This window comes from Martes martes, assembly GCF_963455335.1.
Source record: "Martes martes genome assembly, chromosome: 15".
Taxonomy (NCBI): Eukaryota; Metazoa; Chordata; class Mammalia; order Carnivora; family Mustelidae; genus Martes; species Martes martes.
The window spans coordinates 32243806-32264717 of record NC_137903.1 but is presented as its reverse complement, the minus strand read 5'-3'; the positions used below and the strand labels follow the sequence as shown (position 1 = coordinate 32264717).

Sequence of the window (20912 nt, the reverse complement as noted above, 5' to 3'; positions counted from 1 at the left end):
AAGAACCCTGGGGACTTGACTCAATATCATATTGTTCCTTTATACAAAGTTTTGTAGAAGAACTTATTAAAACTATTGAATATAGCCTTCACTGAAGGAGTCTATTTATATACATGGTTAAAGGGAGCAGCAAACAGAATTCCCACAGGGCCCCAGTGGTGGGGACAGGACTGGGAAAACCATAAATCAGAACCTTCCTAATGTTCACTATAGGAATAGGATCATGCATGAGTCAGAAAGCAAGAAAGGATTTATGAAGGTTTTAAATTACTTCGTAACCTGGCCTGGGTATGAGACTTGAGACTTAAACTGAGAAGAAAATTGAAAATAGTTGGAGCTTTCTTCAATAAGTTCAGTGTAGCACAAGGAATACCACTTTATAAAAATTTATGAAAAAGTGGGTTTAAGGGATACCTGAGTGGCTCAGTGGGTTAAAGCCTCTGCCTTCAGCTCAGGTCATGATCTCAGGTCCTGGGATCGAGCCCCGCATCAGGCTCTCTGCTCAGCAAGGAACCTGCTTCCCTTCCTCTCTCTCTGCCTGCCTCTCTGCCTACTTGTGATCTCTCTCTGTCAAATAAACAAATAAAATCTTAATAAAAAAAAAAAAAAGAGAGAGAGAGAGAGAGAACTTTGGAACCAAGAACCAAGAACCATTAACTAGGGTTCTTGGTAGGGGGAGAGTCACCACAAAGGATTGTGGGATTTGATCTGAATGTGCTTTTTATTTTCTTTTTCATCTGGAAGTTTCTTCTTCAAATAGTTGAGAAAGACCTCAAGGGTCATATGTGACAAAGATATTATACTGTTGAGCAACAGAATTTGTGTTGTGGTTATGATTTGACATATGACCCCATTAAGGCTTTTATTTAAATTACAAAATGAGTAATCATATCACATCCTCATTATTTGCTTATTAATAGTCAATTCTCCAATTTACTTGCTAAACTAGAATTGTAATCTAAACTGTTGATTATTACTCTTTGGCTCTCATTCAGTCATTGATTGAAAGTCTACTATTTATGCATTGCTCGGTATTAGAGTGGCAAATAAATAAAAAATAGTCCTCGCTGTTTTGGAGCTTAAGGTCTATTGAGGGACACACTATACATAAAAACAATAACAAAAATAATAAATTATTGTATGAGCAATGAAAAAAATAACTGCGTGATATGAGAGAAAACAAAGGGATTTTACTTAAATATCTTCAGGAGAAAAAGCCGTTCCAAGACAGTCATACAAGATTAAGTCTCAAAACTGAGACTTAGCCAACCACAGTCTTGGAGGAGCATTTTCTAGGCGAGGAAACCCTGTCATAAAGGCCCCAGGGAACAAAACATTCTAGGGAAAGAATGTAGAGATGGGAATGGGGCCAGATAATAAAGGGCATTTCAGGTTAAGGATTTTGAATTTATTTTGTAGGAAAGCAGAAGCCACTGAATGATTTTAAAGTAAAGAAATACCGTGATCAGATTTATAGGTTTTATAATTTTGGATTGTAAATTTCATTTTAAAAACATATTTCTCAGCAGAGTTAAGTGACAGTGCAAAGATCTTTAGTTGACTGTGAAGTCACTTGTATTATAAGTCAAATTATGTTCTTTAAGAACTTCCTATTTCAGCTTATGTATGTATCATGCTATGTAAATCATCTTATAAACCAATCAGAAAGACAGTCTAATGGGAAAAACAGGAAACTGATATGAAATGAGTTTGAAAAATCCAAAAGCATGTTAAATTCAATAGTAACTGGGGAAAATGTAAACCCAAACATTAATGAAATACGATTTTTTAAAAACCCAACTAATAGGTAAAACATTGTACTTGGTAATAGCAATTTTTGGCAAGTTTGGAACTATATGCCTCTTCATCCAGTGCTAGTAAGTATATAGATGGCACAACTACTCCAGAGGTGTTTATCAGTGTCTATTAAAATAAAAAATGTACATAATCTATAACTCAGAAAGTCCATCCTACGTAAAGACCCCAGTGTTACACCCAGATATTCACAGAAGCATGCATATATAATTAAACTATGGTTAAACTATGGTATTTCCATGTTACAGAATACTTGGAATAGTTTAAAATTATGAGTTAGATCTATATTACTAACATGGATAGATTGTGCGAGGGAGTGAAAAAAGTAAATTACAGAAGGATGTGTACGATTCCAGTTAGGTTAATATGCACACAATAAGACTGTATTTATGAGTATATATATTGTTTTTTTAAAATAGGTGCACATGTATGTAAAGCCAAATAAATAGTTCTGGCATGGACTGTCTTTTATATTTAATATTTAAATTTTTTATAAAGTACTAAATGTTTTGTTTTTATTCTTATCCTTAATAAAATGACCCAGCTAAATCCATTTAAATACAAAATAATTTTGTATTCTGTCTAACTCAGTGTGAAGAAGTAATCATTTGCGTTTGCTTTGAGTTCTAAGAAAAGAATTTAGGGCTGGCTATGTAGTTTCTACTGACTTTTTGGCTATTTTCTTTTTTTTTTTTTCTTTTTGGCTATTTTCTTAAAAAATATTATTTTCTTGCTAAAAATTCAATTGGAATATCTGAGGAAATGGAGTCTTTAAAATAATCAGGAAATCGAAGTTATCCTGAAGTCCCATTTTACCTTATTAATCAAATATTTTTTTAAAAAATATTGGTCAATATGGTACACATGATTCCTTTGCTACTGCTGTTGACAAGGAAAGCTTCTCTTACAGATTCCCCCTGTTAGCTCCTTGAGGGCAGCACATGGTCTTGTTAATTGGTACCAGCACGGTGGTCAGCTTCCTTTCAGGCATAAACTCTGATGGAGGAGTTTTGACTCAGCTGCTTCTCTGAACTTTTATCCCACAGGATACACGGGTGTCCAATGTGAGACCCATATCAACGAATGCAACGGGAACCCCTGCCGGTCTGGTGGGACGTGTGTAGAGCTGTCCCCAGAGACACAATATGGACACCTTGTGCAGCTGCCTTCCTCATTCGGCCACCCTGAAGCCTCAGGTTATGTTTGTATCTGTCCAGCTGGACTCACAGGTGAGGGCAAAGAGGAGAGAGGACTTGACTTTCTAGTACTTTATGGCAGATCATGCATTCAATGAAATGGTGTATTAGCAGTAAGATCTGTGCAGTATAAACTCTGTTGCTGTGGTGCAAAGGGTCCCCCTTGTGGGCATGAAAAATATCATGTTTCATAGACCCTAATTCTTCAAATCATGAAGAAAATGTTTAAAATAAGGATAAAAGAGGGAAATGTTTTTATACATTATGCTGGGAACTGGAACCCAACTCCAATTCATTTTATAAACGGAAAATGTTGGAAGTTTTATTTTACAGTGATATTAAACTTTTACGTTATTCAAATTTGCTCTAAAAAAAGTTAGTGCACTTATTTATATTTACACTGAGAAAAATCATCTAGTCTCAAGTAATCTTCCTCACTGCTTTATAGCTAAAGGTGTTCTTTATGTCAAAGTTAAGTGACTCTATCTTTTTATACAGCATTCTTACTCTGAAACTCAGAGGAAGTTTGCATGTATACTTTCCAATGAGCAGTTGTATTTGTGTCTGCTTCCATGTTCTGAAAAATTTCAGAAGTTTGGAGATTAAACAAAAAGAAGTTTGGAGACAGTCCCCATATTTGGTAATGAGTAGCAACTGACCTACAACTGCATAGATACCACTGAGAAAACTAATTACAATCTACCTTTCTATCTTATTTCTTTCTCAATAGATTAATTGATATCTCAGGAAAATATTTCAATTGTTATTAAAGATTTCTGAGAATAGTAAATGAGGAACAAGAAAAAAGAGGAGGGTGGGTGTCTGTCTCCATTTACTATTCCTTTTTGTGTTTCACTTGAGAAATTTAATCTTTTGATTCATGGCAGTGTTTGCTATAGGAGAGAGTTTCTTATTCACCGTCCTCTCTATCAGAACACATAGGAGAAAAATCTCCTCAAGGTCAGGATAAGTAGTATTTTTCCTGAACAACTTCTAGCTTTCTTTCTTTTTCCCTTAGTAAAAAGGCATGCAGATAAATCTTAATAAATGATAAAAAACATGAAATAATTTCATATATCATATTTCCCAATTATGTAGGTGGCTAGAAATCTTATTGGTTAATGTGGGTTCTACAGCATTAGCTTTTTTCTGGAACATATTTATGTATTTACCTTACCTGGGATTATTTAAATTTCCTGTTTCTGTTTCTTATGGTTGCTCTTTTTTTCTTATTTTTTTCTAAGTTATTTGATATTGGTATAATGTATTTTTTTTTTTTGTCAGCTACTCTAAATTCTTCTTGAAACAAGGTAGCGGAGTTATAAATGTTTTTAAATGTTAGATTTAGGGTTATAAAGAGAAAATTATGTCAAACCCAGAGGCCACTGCAGATATTGCCTCATTGGACAAAAGAACATTTTTGACCAATGCATCTGCATGTCCAAACAGGAGAGGCAGTCAGATGTTCTGGGAAAGTGTGTTGGCGTCAATATCCGAGGAGCTGCTAAGAATGATTATATGAGTTAAGAAGTCTTGGCTGTCCCACATCTCTATGGCTTAATGAAATCACTTATTTTTCACTGATGTCAAATCCAAAATGGGTTCTCATGATCAGTTGTCCTCTGAAGGGAGATTCAGGGTCACAGGCTCTTCTCTCTCTTTCTCTTTTTCCATCTTCAAAAGTGGTTTCCAAGTTTATCATATTCTTCTGCAGCAGGCCACTGGCGGGGGAAGGAAAATAGAGCATGGCATCTGGAAGGTTTTTATAGGCCAATACCAAAAGTAGTGGCTATCTCTCTATTCACATTCCATTGGCCAAATTTAGTCATATGACCACAAAGACTGAGAAATCTAGTTTTGTTGTGTCGCTAAAATAAAAAGAGTTTTTATGAACAATGATCCCCTATGTCTTCTCATTCTCTTGACACTGTCTTTCATAAAGCAAAAGTTTTACATTTTAATGAGGTTCAGTTTGTCAGTATTTCTTTCACGGACCGTGCCTTCGGTGTTGTATCTCAAGAGTCATCAGCTTACCTAAGGTTATCTAGGTTTGCTCCCATGTTAGTTTCTAGACATTTTATAGTTTTGCATTTTACATTTAGGTCTGCAGTCAGTCCGTTTTAAGTTAATTTTTGTGAAGGATGTAAGGTTTGTATGAAAATTCACTTTTCTGCATGTAGATATCCACTTGTTTCACCATGTACTGAAAAGACAATTGCTTCGCTTCTTTGTCCATGATCAGATGACTCTATTTACATGTATCTTTTTCCAGGCCATCTATTCTGTTCTAATTATCTATCTGTGTATGTTTTGCCAATACCACGTGCAATTATTATCTGAAGTCTTGAAGTTGGGTCATGTCAGTTCTCCAACTTTGTTCTCTTTCAATATCTTGTTGCTATCCTGGGTCGTTTGCCTGTCCATATAAACTTTAGAATAAGTTTGTTGTTATCTGTGAAATTATTTGGTGGGATTTTGTTTGGGATTGTATTGAATCTATAGATCAAATTGGAGAGAACTAATATCATGACAATATTGAATCTTCCTACCCATGAGCATGGGATATTTCTCCACTTACACAGTTCTTTGATATCTTTCATCTGAGATTTATAGTTTTCCTCATATAGATCTAGTATGTGTGTTGTTAGACTTATACCTAAGTATTTCATTTTTGACATGCTAATATAAATGTGTTATTAATTTCTAATTCCACTTGTTCAATTGCAATTGACTTTTGTATATCAACCTTATCCCTTACAACATTGCTATAATCTTTTATTAGTTCCAGGAAAGTTTTTGAGTTCTTTCAGGTTTTCTATGTAGACAGTCATGCTAAAAAATTGATGTTTGCATGGTATACCTTTTTCCATTCTTATACTTTCAACCTACTTGTCATTGAATTTGAAGTGAGTTTCTTATAAACAGCATATTATTAGGTCAACCTTTTTTTTTTTTTTAGTATTTTTAAAATTTTATTTCTTTTCAGTGTTCCAGAATTCATTGTTTATGCACCACACCCAGTGCTCCATGCAATACGCACCCTCCACAATACCACCACCAGGCTCACCCAACCCTTTCAACCCCCCCAACCCCTTCCCCTCCAAACCCCTCAGTTTGCCTCTCAGAGTCCACAGTCTCTCATGGTTTTAAAAAAAATTTATCCTGTCAATTTCTTCCCTATAATTAGTGTATTTAGGCCATTAACATTTAAGTAATTATTGATATGTTCAGTTTGAACTCTGTCATTTTATTATTTGTTCTCCGCTGGATTCCTTTGTTGTTCTTACCTTCCTATGGGTTACTTGACCATTTTTTCAGGATTTCATCTTGAGTTATTTATTTGGGTATTTTGTGTAGTTTTCATAGTGGTTGTTTGGGGTATTACAGTATACACACGTGATCTATCAAGCCTATTGGTATTAACATTTTACTGCTTTGAGTGAAGTGGAGGGAACTTACTTCCATTTTAGGTCCCTTTATCTTCCTCCATTTTAGAACATTGTTGTCTTCAAGATCAGATGGTATTATAATCCTTATTTTAATCACTCCATATAATTTAGAAAACTCATGAAGAGAACTGACAATTCTTTCAGCATTTGAAAAGCTATACACCCCTTTTTTTGTTTTTTGTTTTTGTTTTTTTTTTTTTCTTTTAGAGATAGAGCAACAAGGGAGGGGCATAGGGAGAGAGAGAGAGAGAAAGAATCCCAAGCAGGCTCCAGGCCCAGCACAGAGCTTTATGAGGGGCTCGATCCCACAACCCTGAGATGGTGACCTGAGCCAAAATCAAGAGTCAGACGCCTGACCAGCTGAGCCACCTTGACACACCTCTATTTTTAACTTTTTGAGGAACCTCCATATTGTTTTTCAGAGTGGCTGCACCGATTTGCCTTCCCACCAACAGTGTAAGAAGGTTCCCCTTTCTCGTCATCCTCACCAACATCTGTTGTTTACTTGTTAGTTTTAGCCATTCTGATAGGTGTGAGGTGGTATCTCATTATAGTTTTGATTTGTTTTTCCCTGATGATGAGTGACGTTAAGCATCTTTTCATGTGTCTGCTAGTCACCTGTATGTCTTCTTTGGAAAAATGTCTATTTACGTCTTCATCTCATTTCTACACTGGATTATTTGGTTTTTTGGGTGTTGACTTTGATAAGTTCTTTATAGATTTTGGATACTAACCCTCTATCAGAGATGTCATTTGCAAATATCTTCTCCCATTCCGTAGGCTGTGTTTTAGTTTTTGAGGTCCCAATAGTTCATTTTTTATTTTGTTTCCCTTGCCTCAGGAGATGTCTCTAGTAAGAAGTTGCTATAGCCAGGGTCAAAGTTACTGTCTGTCATTCTCCTCTAGGATTTTGATGGCTTCTTGTCTCATATTTAGATCTTTCATCCATTTTGAATTTGTTTTCATGGGTGGTGTAAGAAAGTGGTCCAGTTTCATTCTCTTGCATGTTGTTGTCCAGTTTTCCCAACCATTTGTTGAAGAGACTGTCTTTTTTCTATTGGACATTCTTTCCTGCTCTGTTGAAGATTAGTTGACCATATAGCTGTGGGTCCATTTCTGGGTTTTCTATTCTGTTCCACTGATCCATGAATCTGTTTTTATGCCAGTACCATACAGTCTTGATGACTACAGCTTTTGATGGGAGTCTCTATGCCTCCTGGATTTGGATGTCTGTCTCCTTCCCCAGATTAGGGAGGTTTTTAGGTGTTATTTCCTTACATAAACGTTCTGCCCCCTTTTCCCTCTCTTCTTCTTCTGGGACCCCTATGATAGAAATGTTATCATGCTTTATGGAGTCGCTGAGTTCCCTAAGTCTACATTTATGATCCAGTATTTTTCTTTCCCTTTTCTTTTCAGCTTCATTATTTTCCATAATTTTATTTTCTATATCACTGATTTGTTCCTCTGCTTCTCCCATCCTTGTGGTCATTACATCCAGTCGGTTTCTAATCTTGGCTCTTGCTTATTTCATTTTGGCCTGACTTGTTTTAAGGGTTTTATCTCTGCAGTGAGGGACTCCTTATCTTTTATGCCTTTCTTAAGCCCAACTAGTATTCTTATTATTATGGCTTTAAATATTAGATTAGAGATATTCTTTATATCTGTTTCAGTTAGATCCCTGTCTGTGACCTTTTCTTCTTCTTTCTTTTGGGATGAATTCTTCTGTCTGGGCATTTTGTCTAGGTCTCTATCTTCCATGTGTTAGGAAAGTCTATTATGCATCCTGGTCCTGAGAGTAATGGCTTTATTAAGAGGAAGTCATATACCACCCAGGGCCCAGTGCTTCAGGAAGCATCTCTGGTGCATGTTGTGTGCACCCTGCTGTTGTGTTTTGGCTGCTCTTTTCTTCAGGTCAGTTCTCTATAGTTTCTCCTTGCCTGCAGTGGGGAGTGTTTGTACCTTGGCGAAAGCGTGGTGGGTTTTAAGTAGGTGTGTTCCGGTCTGGGTGTTAAAAGAGACCTGATGCTATTTCCACTAGAGCTGAAGCTTTGCAGGACTCTATGGTCAGTAGACATGGAGTGTGTTGTGGGGGAGGGCGGGGTTGTTCTGGTCTTCTAGGGGAAGGGCCTGCTGCTTTGGGTTTTAGGTACACTTGCCGACAAAAGCAGCACCAGCAGCACGCAGGGGGGTGGGGCTTAGTGTAAGTGGTTTAGGCCACCATTGCTAGTGCTGTGATGCTTACTGAGGTTAGTTTATGCTGAGGGGCCAGACAGGCAAATGGGGCCAGCCCCCTCCCTTGACCCCAGAAGGGGTGTTTGTGCCTACCATTGTCCAGGAAGCCCTCCCAGAAGAGTGAACAATCTCTCCTTGTGTTTTCCAAGTGTTCCCCAGATCACCACCTGACTGTGTCCAGGCTGTCTGCCCACTTCTGTTCTATCCCAGGCAAGCCAGCTTTAGGGACCTGGGGACCAGCTAGCTCTTTTGTTCCTGGAGAGGCATTGCCTCCTCTCCCAAATGTGCTGCAAAATAGGGGAATCATCTCTCCCAGTGTGTTCCAGAGAATCCTCAGGTCACATCCTCTGCCCCCAGGCTATATGACATTCTTCTCCACAGGAGCACTGTGGTGTCCACTGGGTTCTATACGAGCCATACCTGGGACCTCTGAAACTTTAGTCTTTGAGGGGTGCCTGTGTGGCTTAGGTAGTTAAGCCAATATCTCTTGATATTGGCTCAAGTCATGGTCTTAGGATCATGAGATCAAGCCATGTGTGGGGCTCCGTGCTAGGCATGGAGCCTGCTTAAGATTCTCTTTCTGCCCTTCCCCCCTCTGCCCTGTGTGTGCACATATGTGCATGTGCTCTCTCTCTCTCTCTCTCTAAGGAAAAACAAAAGCCAAAAAAACTCTAGTCTTTGAGACCTGCTGGTTGTAAAAACTCACAAAAATCAGCCCCTCTTGATTTCCCAGTCAGTGGCTTTGGGGGAAGTGCTTTCCTGGCACTCCTCTTCTCTCTCTCTCTCTCTCTCTCTCACCTCTCTTCATCAGCAGGGCTCCCTCCCCTCCATAGCACTCCCAATCCATTCCCCCCCCCAACCATGTCTCCACACACCTTCCACAATGTGGCCTCTTCTCTCCCTCTAGTTATGCAGCTGGTTCTGTCGGTCCCCAGATTGATTTCTTGGCTATGCTGAATGATTTGATATTTATCTAGCTGTGTTCAAGGGAGAGGCAAGCCTAGGGTCCTCCTACTGCTCCGCCACCTTAGCTCCTCCTCCCTGTACCACTTCTTTCTACCCTCCATGGTTTACAATCAGAAATCTGGTGTCATTGAAATTAGTGTTGCCATATAGGTAATGCATCATTTCTCTGGCTGCTTGAAAAGAAAACACGTGATAGTGATAATACCTTCAACTTTGTATTTAGTTTTCAAAATTTTATTTATGATGTGTCTGGGTGTAAATTTACTTGTGTCTGTTCTATTTGGGCTCCATTAAGCTTTTCAAATCTGGATTTATGTCTTTTGCCAAATTTAGGAAGTCTTTATCTGAGGAGAATTTGTAATCACTTATTAAATTATTTTATGATGTTTTCTTTAAAATCCTTGTCTGATAATTCTAACGTCTGATGTAACTCAGTGTTGATGTCAGTTTATTTTCTTTTCTCAGTCAGTTTGTAGTTTTCTAGTTCTTGGTATGATGGATCATTTTCAGTTGAATCCTGGACATTTGGGATGTTACTTTAGGAGACTCCAAGTCCTGTCAGAATGTTTTTTAATTTTAGCTGGCAGTCACCTGCTTAGTTTTGGCAGATAGGTCCTTGCCTACTCTGATGGGCTATGGATCCAATGACCAGTTAAACTGCAGAGCTGTTGTAGTGTTGTTTTGGTCTGCTCAGTTCATCTGGTGCCACTGGGGTTCCCACTGGTCTCTGTTAATGAAATAAATGCCACACAGTTTATTTTTTACAAGCTATGCATTTTTTCAGTTTTATCCCTTGTTGGATTAAAATAAAATTTCCATCATAATAAAAAATGTAAATTTTATAATACATTTAATGGTAGAGCTCCATTCAAAGAAACCACTAGAGCTATTAAATATAACCACAAACTATTCTTTTTTATTGTAAGTAGGGATGTATTTATTACTCTTCACTACATGTAGAGTTACCTTCTATGTTGAAAATGGTTGTGGTTGCATATACAATATGATTTTCTAACTTTTTATAATTAAGAGTGAACTATACTAGAGTAGAAATTAACTCAGAGTCCTGGAAGACAATACTCAGGGAGATAGAAATAAAGACAGCTTAAGGTTACAGAAAGTGAGAAATAGTAAAAACATGGAGACAGAGTATTCTGGTGAGAAGCTCCAAGCCCCTCTGAAGGAAGACTAGCTTTTGATCCAGGGTATCTTTTGGGAATTCCAACAAGTAAAGCAAGTTATCATGGCCCAGAGAAACCAAAAGTCTCATTCAGTGAGATAATTGAGAAAAATATGAATATCCATTTAGGTATTTTAATGACTTGGAAGCTCATGGGTCTAGTTGCAGTAATGGTTACTATTCTCCAATTCCCCAAAATTATTAAATAAAATTTCTTTGGCAAAATATCTTCACATACTGTCATGACTGCTCTGTGCCCATAGCTGCAGTGCTCAAATTGAAATAATAATGGTGCATAAACACTTGATTTAAAGGTCAACGCATTTATTTAAGCCCATGTATTCACATAATTTTATTTTTAAAATTTTTATCTATCTATTTATTTATTTTTAAAAGACTTTATTTATTTATTTGGCAGAGAGAGAGACACAGTGAGAGAGAGAACATAGGCAGGGGGAGTGGGAGAGGGAGAAGCAGGCTTCCTGCAAAGCAGGGAACCCGATGCAGGGCTCGATCCCAGGACCCTGGTATCTTGCCCTGAGCCAAAGGCAGATGCTTAACAACTGAGCCACCCAGGTGCCCCTTCACATAATTTTAATGGCAAGTTAAATAAATGTATAATTAAAGAAGGCCTATAGTTGAATAATATTGTTCAGTCCATTCCAAAATCAGTAAATTAGTTCTGTTTTGTATGACCATCCTTGACCATTACTGGAAGGAATGTTGGCTGCTTCTTTCTATTATGTGTTAGCTTTCCAGTTTGGGGCAATGGACTCAGTTCTAGGGATATAATGATGAAAATGCATGATGTCTTCCTAAAGGAAACTAAAAAACCATGAGAAAAAGATGCACAAAAATACAAGATACAATATAATAACTGCCACAGTGAAGCCATAAAAAAGCAGTCAGACAAATCAGAAAAAGAAGACCTGTTCATGCTATTTCTGCCAGATGGAATTTATTGGAAATTATAAGAATCCAAACGACTTGATAAGTTAGCCTTGTTTAATACAAAGGACAATGTAAGTTCTAAAAATTAAGACAGGATCTCATGACCTGTGTGCTTACCCTCGAAGCATCTTGTTCTAACCAACCCAGCTAAATTGGAAACAATTGACTAATGTTTGTAATGTTCACATTTTGTCTCTGTTTATCAAAATATGGTTGTGATAATACCTTTAACAAGTTTCCCAACTGTCTCATAAACCAAGTCCAATTTTCAATGCTAACTTTCACTCCCAACTCCAATTAGCATTTCCTCCAACTAAAAGCAACACCATCACTGGTCTCTGGAATGCTACATTGTTGCCTCCGAGCCTGGGATTTATTCTGCTTCACCCATCTGCTCTCTGCATGGAAAGAATTGAGGAGTGCAGCAGGGGATCCTATGAAGTCCTGGCTTCAAACCTGAGGCAGAAATAGCGGGGTTTTTAACAATAAACACCCCGATGTGAGCCACCTGGCAAAGTGACTGTATGCAGGAACTCTCAATTCTCAGGTTCATCTGCTTCAAGCACAATGTTGCTAAAAATGAAGCATTCACTTTTCCTTAAAAATGAAATTCTGTCACTTTACCTAAATCTGACTGAAATAGCCACATAGGGCCAAACATGTAACACTGAAAGTGTCATGTATTCATGAAGCATTGAGGTATATGGGGACCGTCAAAATCTCCTGCCTAAAGAGGAATTTTCAATAGAATTTGTTCATTTGCTGATTTTATATTATAGGCTTATTGTTGTTCTTAGACATGCATTGTTTTTCTTACTTACAATTTCACGTTTGAGAGTATAGATCCTAAATAACTTGAACAGATATTAGATATACATAAACTATTACTCTAAAAGATCAAATGTTGCTTCAATCTTTACTTAATAAAATGTGCATTAGTATGTCCAATTGATGCATCTAATTCATTCCTTTGCCTTTGTTATGCATATTCTAAACACAAAACTATTTGTAGTGTGTATGAACACATTTCTGCTTGTACTACTTTTGGTTTTGCTATGGTAACTACAACAATTAGGAAAAGTATGCCACCTACTTATTAGATTAATTCTGAAAATCATGTTTATTGTGCTTACTATCTGCTATCTATAAAGATATTATAGCTAGTAGGAAAATGTAATGGTCATGATTTGTTAGACCAAATACAGAACAAACACAGAGAGTGGGCATGTCTGTGATACCTTAATGACAAAGATAGGTAACCATGACATCAGGGACCTTGGCTACTTTATCAGGTTAGCGTCGTTTTGTTGACTTGAAATCTAAGACCTAAGGAAAACCTCTCAAATGAATAATCAGGAGACAGATGCCAGCGCTCCGAATCAAATACTCTGGTCAACATGCGTTAGAAATAGACTAGCTTTCTGAAACAAGAGAATAAAACCATTATAAATTCTTCACCAAGAGATTAATAATTAAATTCTCAGTAATCCACATTGTCATTCCATAGGTGCTATCCTTGAAATCTGAGGACCTGAATGGCACATTTTCACATTGAGACCCTATTTTCATGTGAAAACGTGGACCTCACCATTTAAAAGAGCGGTAAGAGCAGCAGCAGTTCCTAATAATATGCAGGTGTTTATTAGTATAAGAAATTGAACCGAAAGTTCAGAGAAAAGGCTGAAGATACGAGGAATTGTGCTTGCAGTAAACAATGCTGCAAACCCTCATATGACCTGGTCACCTGCATAGTTACTGCTTGGGAGGATGGCAATATTGACACCACATGTCTTTTTTTAGCTGCCCAGGATCCCCCAAAATTTCTTTAAGCATGTTAATCATGAGGAAGAACAATATTAGTGACCTTTAGTTGACCTAATCAATGGTTAGAGCTTTTATGCCCAAGTTCACTGCTGGGGTTGTTGAGAGTCTGTCTTCTGACATTAACACAGAAGACACTTCAGAAATAACTTTGTGCCCCACATCCTCCTCCCAACCACCTCCACATCATGTTCACCTGGAATTTTAGTTAAGTCCTGAGCAGCTGAGGTCCTAGTTCTAAGGAAGGTATTCCAAGCCTTAGATTAACTAAATATCTTATAGAAGACTTGGATCTCTTTTGCCATGACCTACAGGTGTACTTTCCTCAGTCACCCCTAGATGCCCAGGCATCTCAGGTCCTTCCATGCCAGGTCCATCGAGCCTCAGTCTCTTATGCCCAAATGCTCTGGGCATGGCTTAATTTTATCCAATTTCCCACCCTTTTCTGGACTGTCCACTGTGTGCTAAATATCTCAAGCTTTACTCTAAGCTCGATTACCAACATTCTTAACCTCTTACCCAAACATTTCTTTCACCTACTTGGTTTAGCTGAAATCAGACTATTTTCTCAGGATCCTATTTCTTCTGCAATCCTCTCAGGTGGGAGCAGTTTTCTATTCTCCCAAATCCCATGTTCTGAAAATAAACTAAATGTCCTTCTCATTTCATTGCTACCCTTGGCAGTTGCTCCTCTTTCTTCACTCGAAATCTCGATTTATCTTATTTTTCCTTCCCTCCTCCTATGTTCTTCTGTTTAAAATAAGATGAAAATTGAGAGGGACACTATATGTTACTGAAAAAGCATTCACTTTTCCTCCGTAAGAGATGCTGAACTCTAGGAAACAAACTGAGGGTTGCCGGAGGAGAGGTGGGTTGGGCGAAGGATAATTGGGGGATGGGCATGAAGGAGGCACTTGGTGTAATGAGCACTGGGTGTTATATACAACTGATGAATCACTAAATTCTACTTCAAAACTAATTTTCAAAATCTCAATTTATTTTTAAAGCATGTGTCTTTATTATTTTTTTTAAGATTTTATTTATTTATTTGACAGACAGAGATCACAAGTAGACAGAGAGGCAGGCAGAGAGAGAGAGGAAGGGAAGCAGGCTCCCTGCTGAGCAGAGAGCCCAATGTGGGGCTCGATCCCTGCACCCTGGGATCATGACCTGAGCTGAAGGCAGCGGCTTTAACCCACTGAGCCACCCAGGTGCCCCAAAGCATGTGTCTTTAGATGATGCCACCCACTGCCTCTCCTTGCTGCAACCTTCTTTCTACCTCCTGGTACCTTCCCCTCTGTCACTGAAGATCTTAAAATCATCCTCTTTTCATCATTCTTGGAAGCTTCAACACCTATGCAGAAAGTCCATGCACCCGTTATCTCCCAGTGGCCTACTTATTTCTAATGACTGTGACTGCCACCCCATAGCTTCTACCCACTCTGTGGTCACAGCTATCACCAGTAACCTCACAAAAAACAAAAACAAAACAAAACAAAACAAAAAAACCACCTCACTTTCAGTCATTCTATTGTCTGACCGTAAGCTCTATTTCCCCAGTTCTCTTAGCTCAAAGATTTTTTTTCATTGTTCCTAGTCAATTGTTCTAACCATTTTTTTTTTTAAACTAATTGCCTTCTCCTTTATCTCAGCTTGAATTTCATGGTCTAACTATATTCCCTTGAGTCTACTGTCAGCAACCCTGATCCTGTCTTTCTCTATTGTACTTACCTGGCAAAATCATACTTATGGTTAAACCCAACACTCTACCTTCTCCACACCTCCAAGCAATTTGAATGCGGCTAGAGAAAAACTCATAAATCACCCACTGCACTGATGAATATCACTTTAAATTTAGGAACCCCATCTCAAAGAAGCTCTTAGCACTGGACCACAATCCCTTTGGAGTTCTGCTTCCCAAGGTGACCATTTATATTTTCTCTTTCCTCAAACCTTCCTCCCTCTTTGTTACTCTAAATGGATTTTGGGTTTCTGATTTCACTTGAGAAGGACTACCTCATCTCCCATCTACTAAACCTGTTGTTGGATCTGAGATTTGATTTTATCCTAATTACAAGCTCATAACTTAGTGTGTTAATTCTTCATGGATGCTGGCAGAAGACACGGGATTTTTGAGTCACCGAAAATGGCCCACACAGCAAGCAGCATGAGCATCAGATTGACCTCAATTGCCCTTGCACCCACACCCCACAGGGCTGACATTATACATAAGGGCCAGATGAGGACTCCACAGGAACAACCAAAGAATACTGAGTTAGGGAATTCACTGTTTTCATAGCAAGCTGTCTGAAACCTACTCTTTGTCTGAGAGGGAGACATTAATTACTTCATTCCTCAAATTTGCTTGCTACCATACCAACCCTGAGAAACGGCCTGGGTATGGAGCAGTCAGGGCCTTGCATTCTTGGCATTCTTAGCAAGAGCCTACAAGGATGCACAAAGCCCCGAGATGGATTGTTTCTTCCAGCAAACCGTCCCATTGCTGTACACATTCCTGGAAAAACTTGAATTTTCTTAAGAAATATGCCATTCCATTAGCCACCCTGATTAATCTGACTGTCAAAGGTTGGGACCAAGTCTGTTTTATTTGCCTCATATAGCTTTTAATTAAGGATGCTGTCAACGAGACTCTAAGAAATAGGATGAGGTCAGCATGTAATACCAACTTCAACTTTACTCCCCAAGGTCCTGGACTCAGCAACGGAATAAATGCCAGGGGTACCAGCAGGTCTTATTTCAGATAGCCAGGATATAGTCTAAAGCCAGTCTGTGACCTAGGGAGGGGTGTTTAGACCCACTTGCTGATTCTTTAATGTCATTACTAATAATCCTAGGGACAAAAGATGAATAAACCTCACCTTCGAAGGAAGGACATTCTTTCACATACAAATATATAACACAAAGGAACACACTTCACTCCAGTTTGGAATTTGTGGTTGAACCTGATTTAGATCAGGGTTATGTTGGTTTGGTTAATGTGGTACGTGGGGCAGTGTCACTGAGTAGTTGCAGCCTTGGTTTCTGTGTGTGGCAACCCAAGGCTTCTTGGGCACCCATCATTAGGATGGAAACAAGATTATAGGGGTCCATCTATTGTACACATACAAGATTGAAAAGAGGACACGTTCTGAAACTGCCACTGGCGGTGTCAGGCATGGCAGTGTAGTTTAGGATCTGTATGTAGGAATACCCAGTAATGAGTTAAATTGTCAGCTGCAGATACTGCCAGATACTGCCAATCTCATAGACCATGAGATTGCTTGCCAGTCTTCAATGCCGAGTCTAGGGGACAAGGAGCATGTGAATTGCTCCCTTCCCCTGAAACACGTGAGGTCTAAAGTGTCCTGTCTCTGGTGCTAGAATTGTCGTTCTCCTTCCATGGCCATGAAACTGGTGTATCCCAGCCCAGTTATAGCCCAGTTAAAGTAAACTATAACTTTACTTTTCTCCAGTCATCTGTTTGAACCAATACCTCTCAATGAGAGGAGTCAGATATAAGTAGGAAAAAGCTAACTAAAAAAAATTTACAGTAATCCCCATTATATTTTTCCAACTTGGTCCATATGAGTCATTGTAAGTAGAATTGGTGAGCAGTATTTTCGACCAAGTGGTCATTTTCTTAATGAGCTAGGACCATGTTAATTCAATAAAAGAATCCAGATAGCTAAATCAGAGTTAAGTTTGAATCCCTTAGTCTCTCCTTCAGGTAGTCTGCCAGGCAAAGTGTATACAAGCCAAGCTGGCCTGGCATTGTCATTAGGGGAAAGAAAGAAACTTCAGGCTCATTAACAGTAAGGGCAGAATTGTGAATTTTCAAAATAATCTGTATGACCCTTCTCTCCTTTCATCCTGATCATTACCCAGGAAATGGTCAACACAAGTAAATATTTCCTGGTGGTGATGGCTCTATAACTGCCTCAATAAGGTGTGTGGAGCAGAAAGAGGTGAAGGAGATTGAGTAAAAAATCTTTTGGGATTGGGGCGCCAAGGTGGCTCAGTGGGTTGGGCATCAAACTCTTGATGTCGGCTCAGGTCATGATCTTGGGGTCATGGTCATGAGACCGAGACCCCACAGGCTCTGTGCTCAAGGCAGAGTCCACTTGTTCTTCTCCCTCTGCTCCTTCTCTCTCTCTCTCTCTCTCTCTCTCTCTCTCAAATAAGGAAATAAATAAGATCTTTAAAAAAAATCTTTTGGGGCTGAGTTTTCGAAAGTCTACCCTGCATCCCTCAAAGTTGCTTGCTATAAAAAGCCACCCTGAACATTGGCCCCGGTAAAGAATGCTTAGGGTTTTGCATTTTATGCACACCCAGCAGCAATTTGCAGGGCAGATTGACTCTCTGACATGTGCCCACTTACCTGTTTTCCATTACTCACCACCTCCCAGTATCTGCCCATATCTGGGCTACCTTCCCATCTCACTCAATGCTGTCTACTTATGCATTGGATCCTCAGTGACTCAAGGCCTTTCCTTTACCAGTGATTCCTTCTAAATCTTACATCATTGATTTCTACTCTATTCTAAATCTCTTTCATCAACTGGGTTCTCTCTCATCCAAAGAAAAATGGTCTCTAAAATGCATTTCCAGGTATCATCCTTCTTCTCTATGCCAACCTCCTCCGGGGAGATGTCTGTCCTTACTCTTCTTTCTCACTCTCTTAACCCTCTCCAGTCAGACTGTCCCCATAGCTTCAGTGAAAACTTTGTCAGCAATTCCCATTTTGCCAATTCAAAGCTTAACTTTTGTCTCTCATCTTACTTGACCTCTCAGTACCATTTTACAGGTGCTCTCCCCCATCTTCTGGATACAATTTATTGAACATCTGCCTCCTTTAGCTTTCCCCCTCAGAAAATGAAAATGATTTTCAAACATAATGTACTCCAAATGAAACCTTTTGTCCTCCTCTATGCATTCCAGAACAAGAAAATCAAACTAAAGCAAACAAGCAACAACAAAACTAACAACCACAACATAGATAATATAAAAAATAATTTTTCTTCCCCATTTGGATAATATTAGCAACATTCACCCAGTTTGGCCAAAAATCTAAGAAGTCCTATTTGATTTCTCTCTTTCCTTAACTTGACATTCAATTCATCTGCAAGTTTTATAGTCTTCTCCTTCAAGATGTATCCCAAGCATGACCATCCTTTCCCACCTCTCCCATTTCTACTTCAGAGCAAGCCATTGTCATCTCTTACCCTAACTGATGCAATAGCTATCTAGCTTTTTTGGATGTTTCTATTCTTGACTTCCTCAATTTGTTTTCTATGCAGCTGTTGAAGTAACTTTTAATGTACAAGAGATCATATAAGTCTTCATTCAAACAATCCAATGGCTCACATTATATTGAGTAAAACCTATATTCCTTAAAATGTTCTATAAACCCCTGCATAATCTCACCTTAGCCTTCCTCTCCAAACTCACTCCCTGACTTCTCACTCTATTTTCTTGAACTAGACTGGATTCTCAGAGTTACTTAATTAGGCCAAACGTAGTCCTGAATTGGTGGTTTGCATTTACTTCTCTCTGTTTTTGGGAAATTCCAAGTCCCCAAGATGGTGTTTCATTTATGCTTTTAGATCTTTGTTCAAATGCCACTTCTCCAGAGAAGTCTTTCTAGACTTCACTAAATAAGATGACCTCACTCACAGCCCAACATATACATACACATACTCTATTTCCTTACCTACCTGCATTAATTTCTTCATATTATTTATTACTACATGGTCAATGCACAGATGTTTGTGTGAATGCACACACACGTACACACATACACACTCTTTGGTTTATTTTTTAGCTCCCCCCTCCCAGCCCTTACTAGAATTGTCCACCATGAAAGACGCTTTGAATGTCTTGCTGATTATATAGCTCCAGGACCCAGCACAGTGCCTGGTCCATAACAGGAGGCCCAACAAATATTTGTTGAATATAAAAGCTGAAACCATTCAATGGAAGCTTCAGTCAAATCTCAGAACTCTCAGAGGCAAATATTGATCATTAGTCGACATATCAGGTAAAATTTGCCCTTAGCAGCTAAAAACAGTAATGAATCCTAGGAAGATTATTTCATTCTCCTAAACCAAATAAAATTAGTTGAGTTCAGAATTCTTGCCCCAATTATGGTCTCTGCCAATTTTGATAAATTAAGTTTTCCATGCCAGTTGACATAATTTGAAAAATGTGTTCTGTATATTTCTGATTGAGCTTCAATTTTTAGGAGCATCTAATATCCTTAAGTTTCTCAGTTTCAACTTTCTTCTTGTCAAAAATTTAAAGATTAGCAAAAACAAAAAACAAAACAAAAAAAGCTCAATGCTCTTATAAAAGGGCTTGTATTTTTGTGGGAATTGCTTTTACTAAAAATGAAATCTTTTAAGATTTGATTGAACTCTTTTTAAAAATTTCATGATCTCTCTTTTTAATGGATCAGGCTAACTCTGTATAAGTTATTGGGAATGTGATTAGAAGCGCTTCATAGCTTAAAACAAGGCTGCCCTGTGTGTGCCTCGTGTTTCCCTTTGGCATTATCTTTGAGTCAAATGAGTATTTTTAGTCCGTTGGTTTGCGACAAAAGTAACTTTACCAGTTAGATGCTGTCATATATCCACTCGTGTTGAGCTGGATTCTCAAGGCAGGTGCACAAGGTTTTGTTGACATATAACAATATCTTTGAATTGTTTTTTCCATTTTGAGTTCCCTGGTTTATCTCCCATAATAAAAGGATAGGATAAGGTTGACTGTGGGTAGGCCCTTTTAGGCACATATGAAACTTTTGGTATTTTCCAAGTATCACACAATGATGCAGATGCTAGCCAATCACTTAAGATTTTAAAAGTCCAACCAAGCAAAACAGTCTGCTTTCTACAAAGAAGTTGACTTTTATTTAAATAGGACTCACAGTTTAGATCATTAGGTTATTTTAAAATTTTTCCAGGTAGTAATTAGATCACTGTTTTATAGGTAGAGATTAGCCTGATTTACTCCCATCTTTCTTCCTGCTTAATCTCATTCTCTCTCTCTCTTCATTCTTGCTCACATCTCTGTCTCCCTCTCAGTTATAATGGTTTTTAACAAATTCAGTAAAATTTTATGTGTAGGGTTCCTCAATCCAAAACTCTGTCAAAACTGCTTGACAAAAGTGGATGCAACTTTTGATGCATCTGAGACACACTTTTGTAAACTTCAGGCATATTTTTAGCTTCTCTGATGGTCGTCTGACCCCACAATGGAAGGTTTGAATGAAACATTTCATAAATGTCACAGAGACTCAACCAGTTA

General features: G+C 38.4%; 1 protein-coding gene across 3 annotated transcripts in view; it reads left to right on the top strand.

Moving 5' to 3' along the window:
* The window catches only part of CRB1 (crumbs cell polarity complex component 1), a gene marked incomplete at both ends in the record, with an annotated part of 205899 nt that overhangs the window by 90825 nt on the left and 94162 nt on the right, over positions 1-20912 (top strand). For all 3 annotated transcript variants that reach the window (XM_080824427.1, XM_080824426.1, XM_080824428.1), the window contains one exon: positions 2862-3044. In XM_080824427.1, the coding sequence (XP_080680553.1) occupies positions 2862-3044 (183 nt within the window). The remainder of the gene's footprint in view (positions 1-2861; positions 3045-20912) is intronic.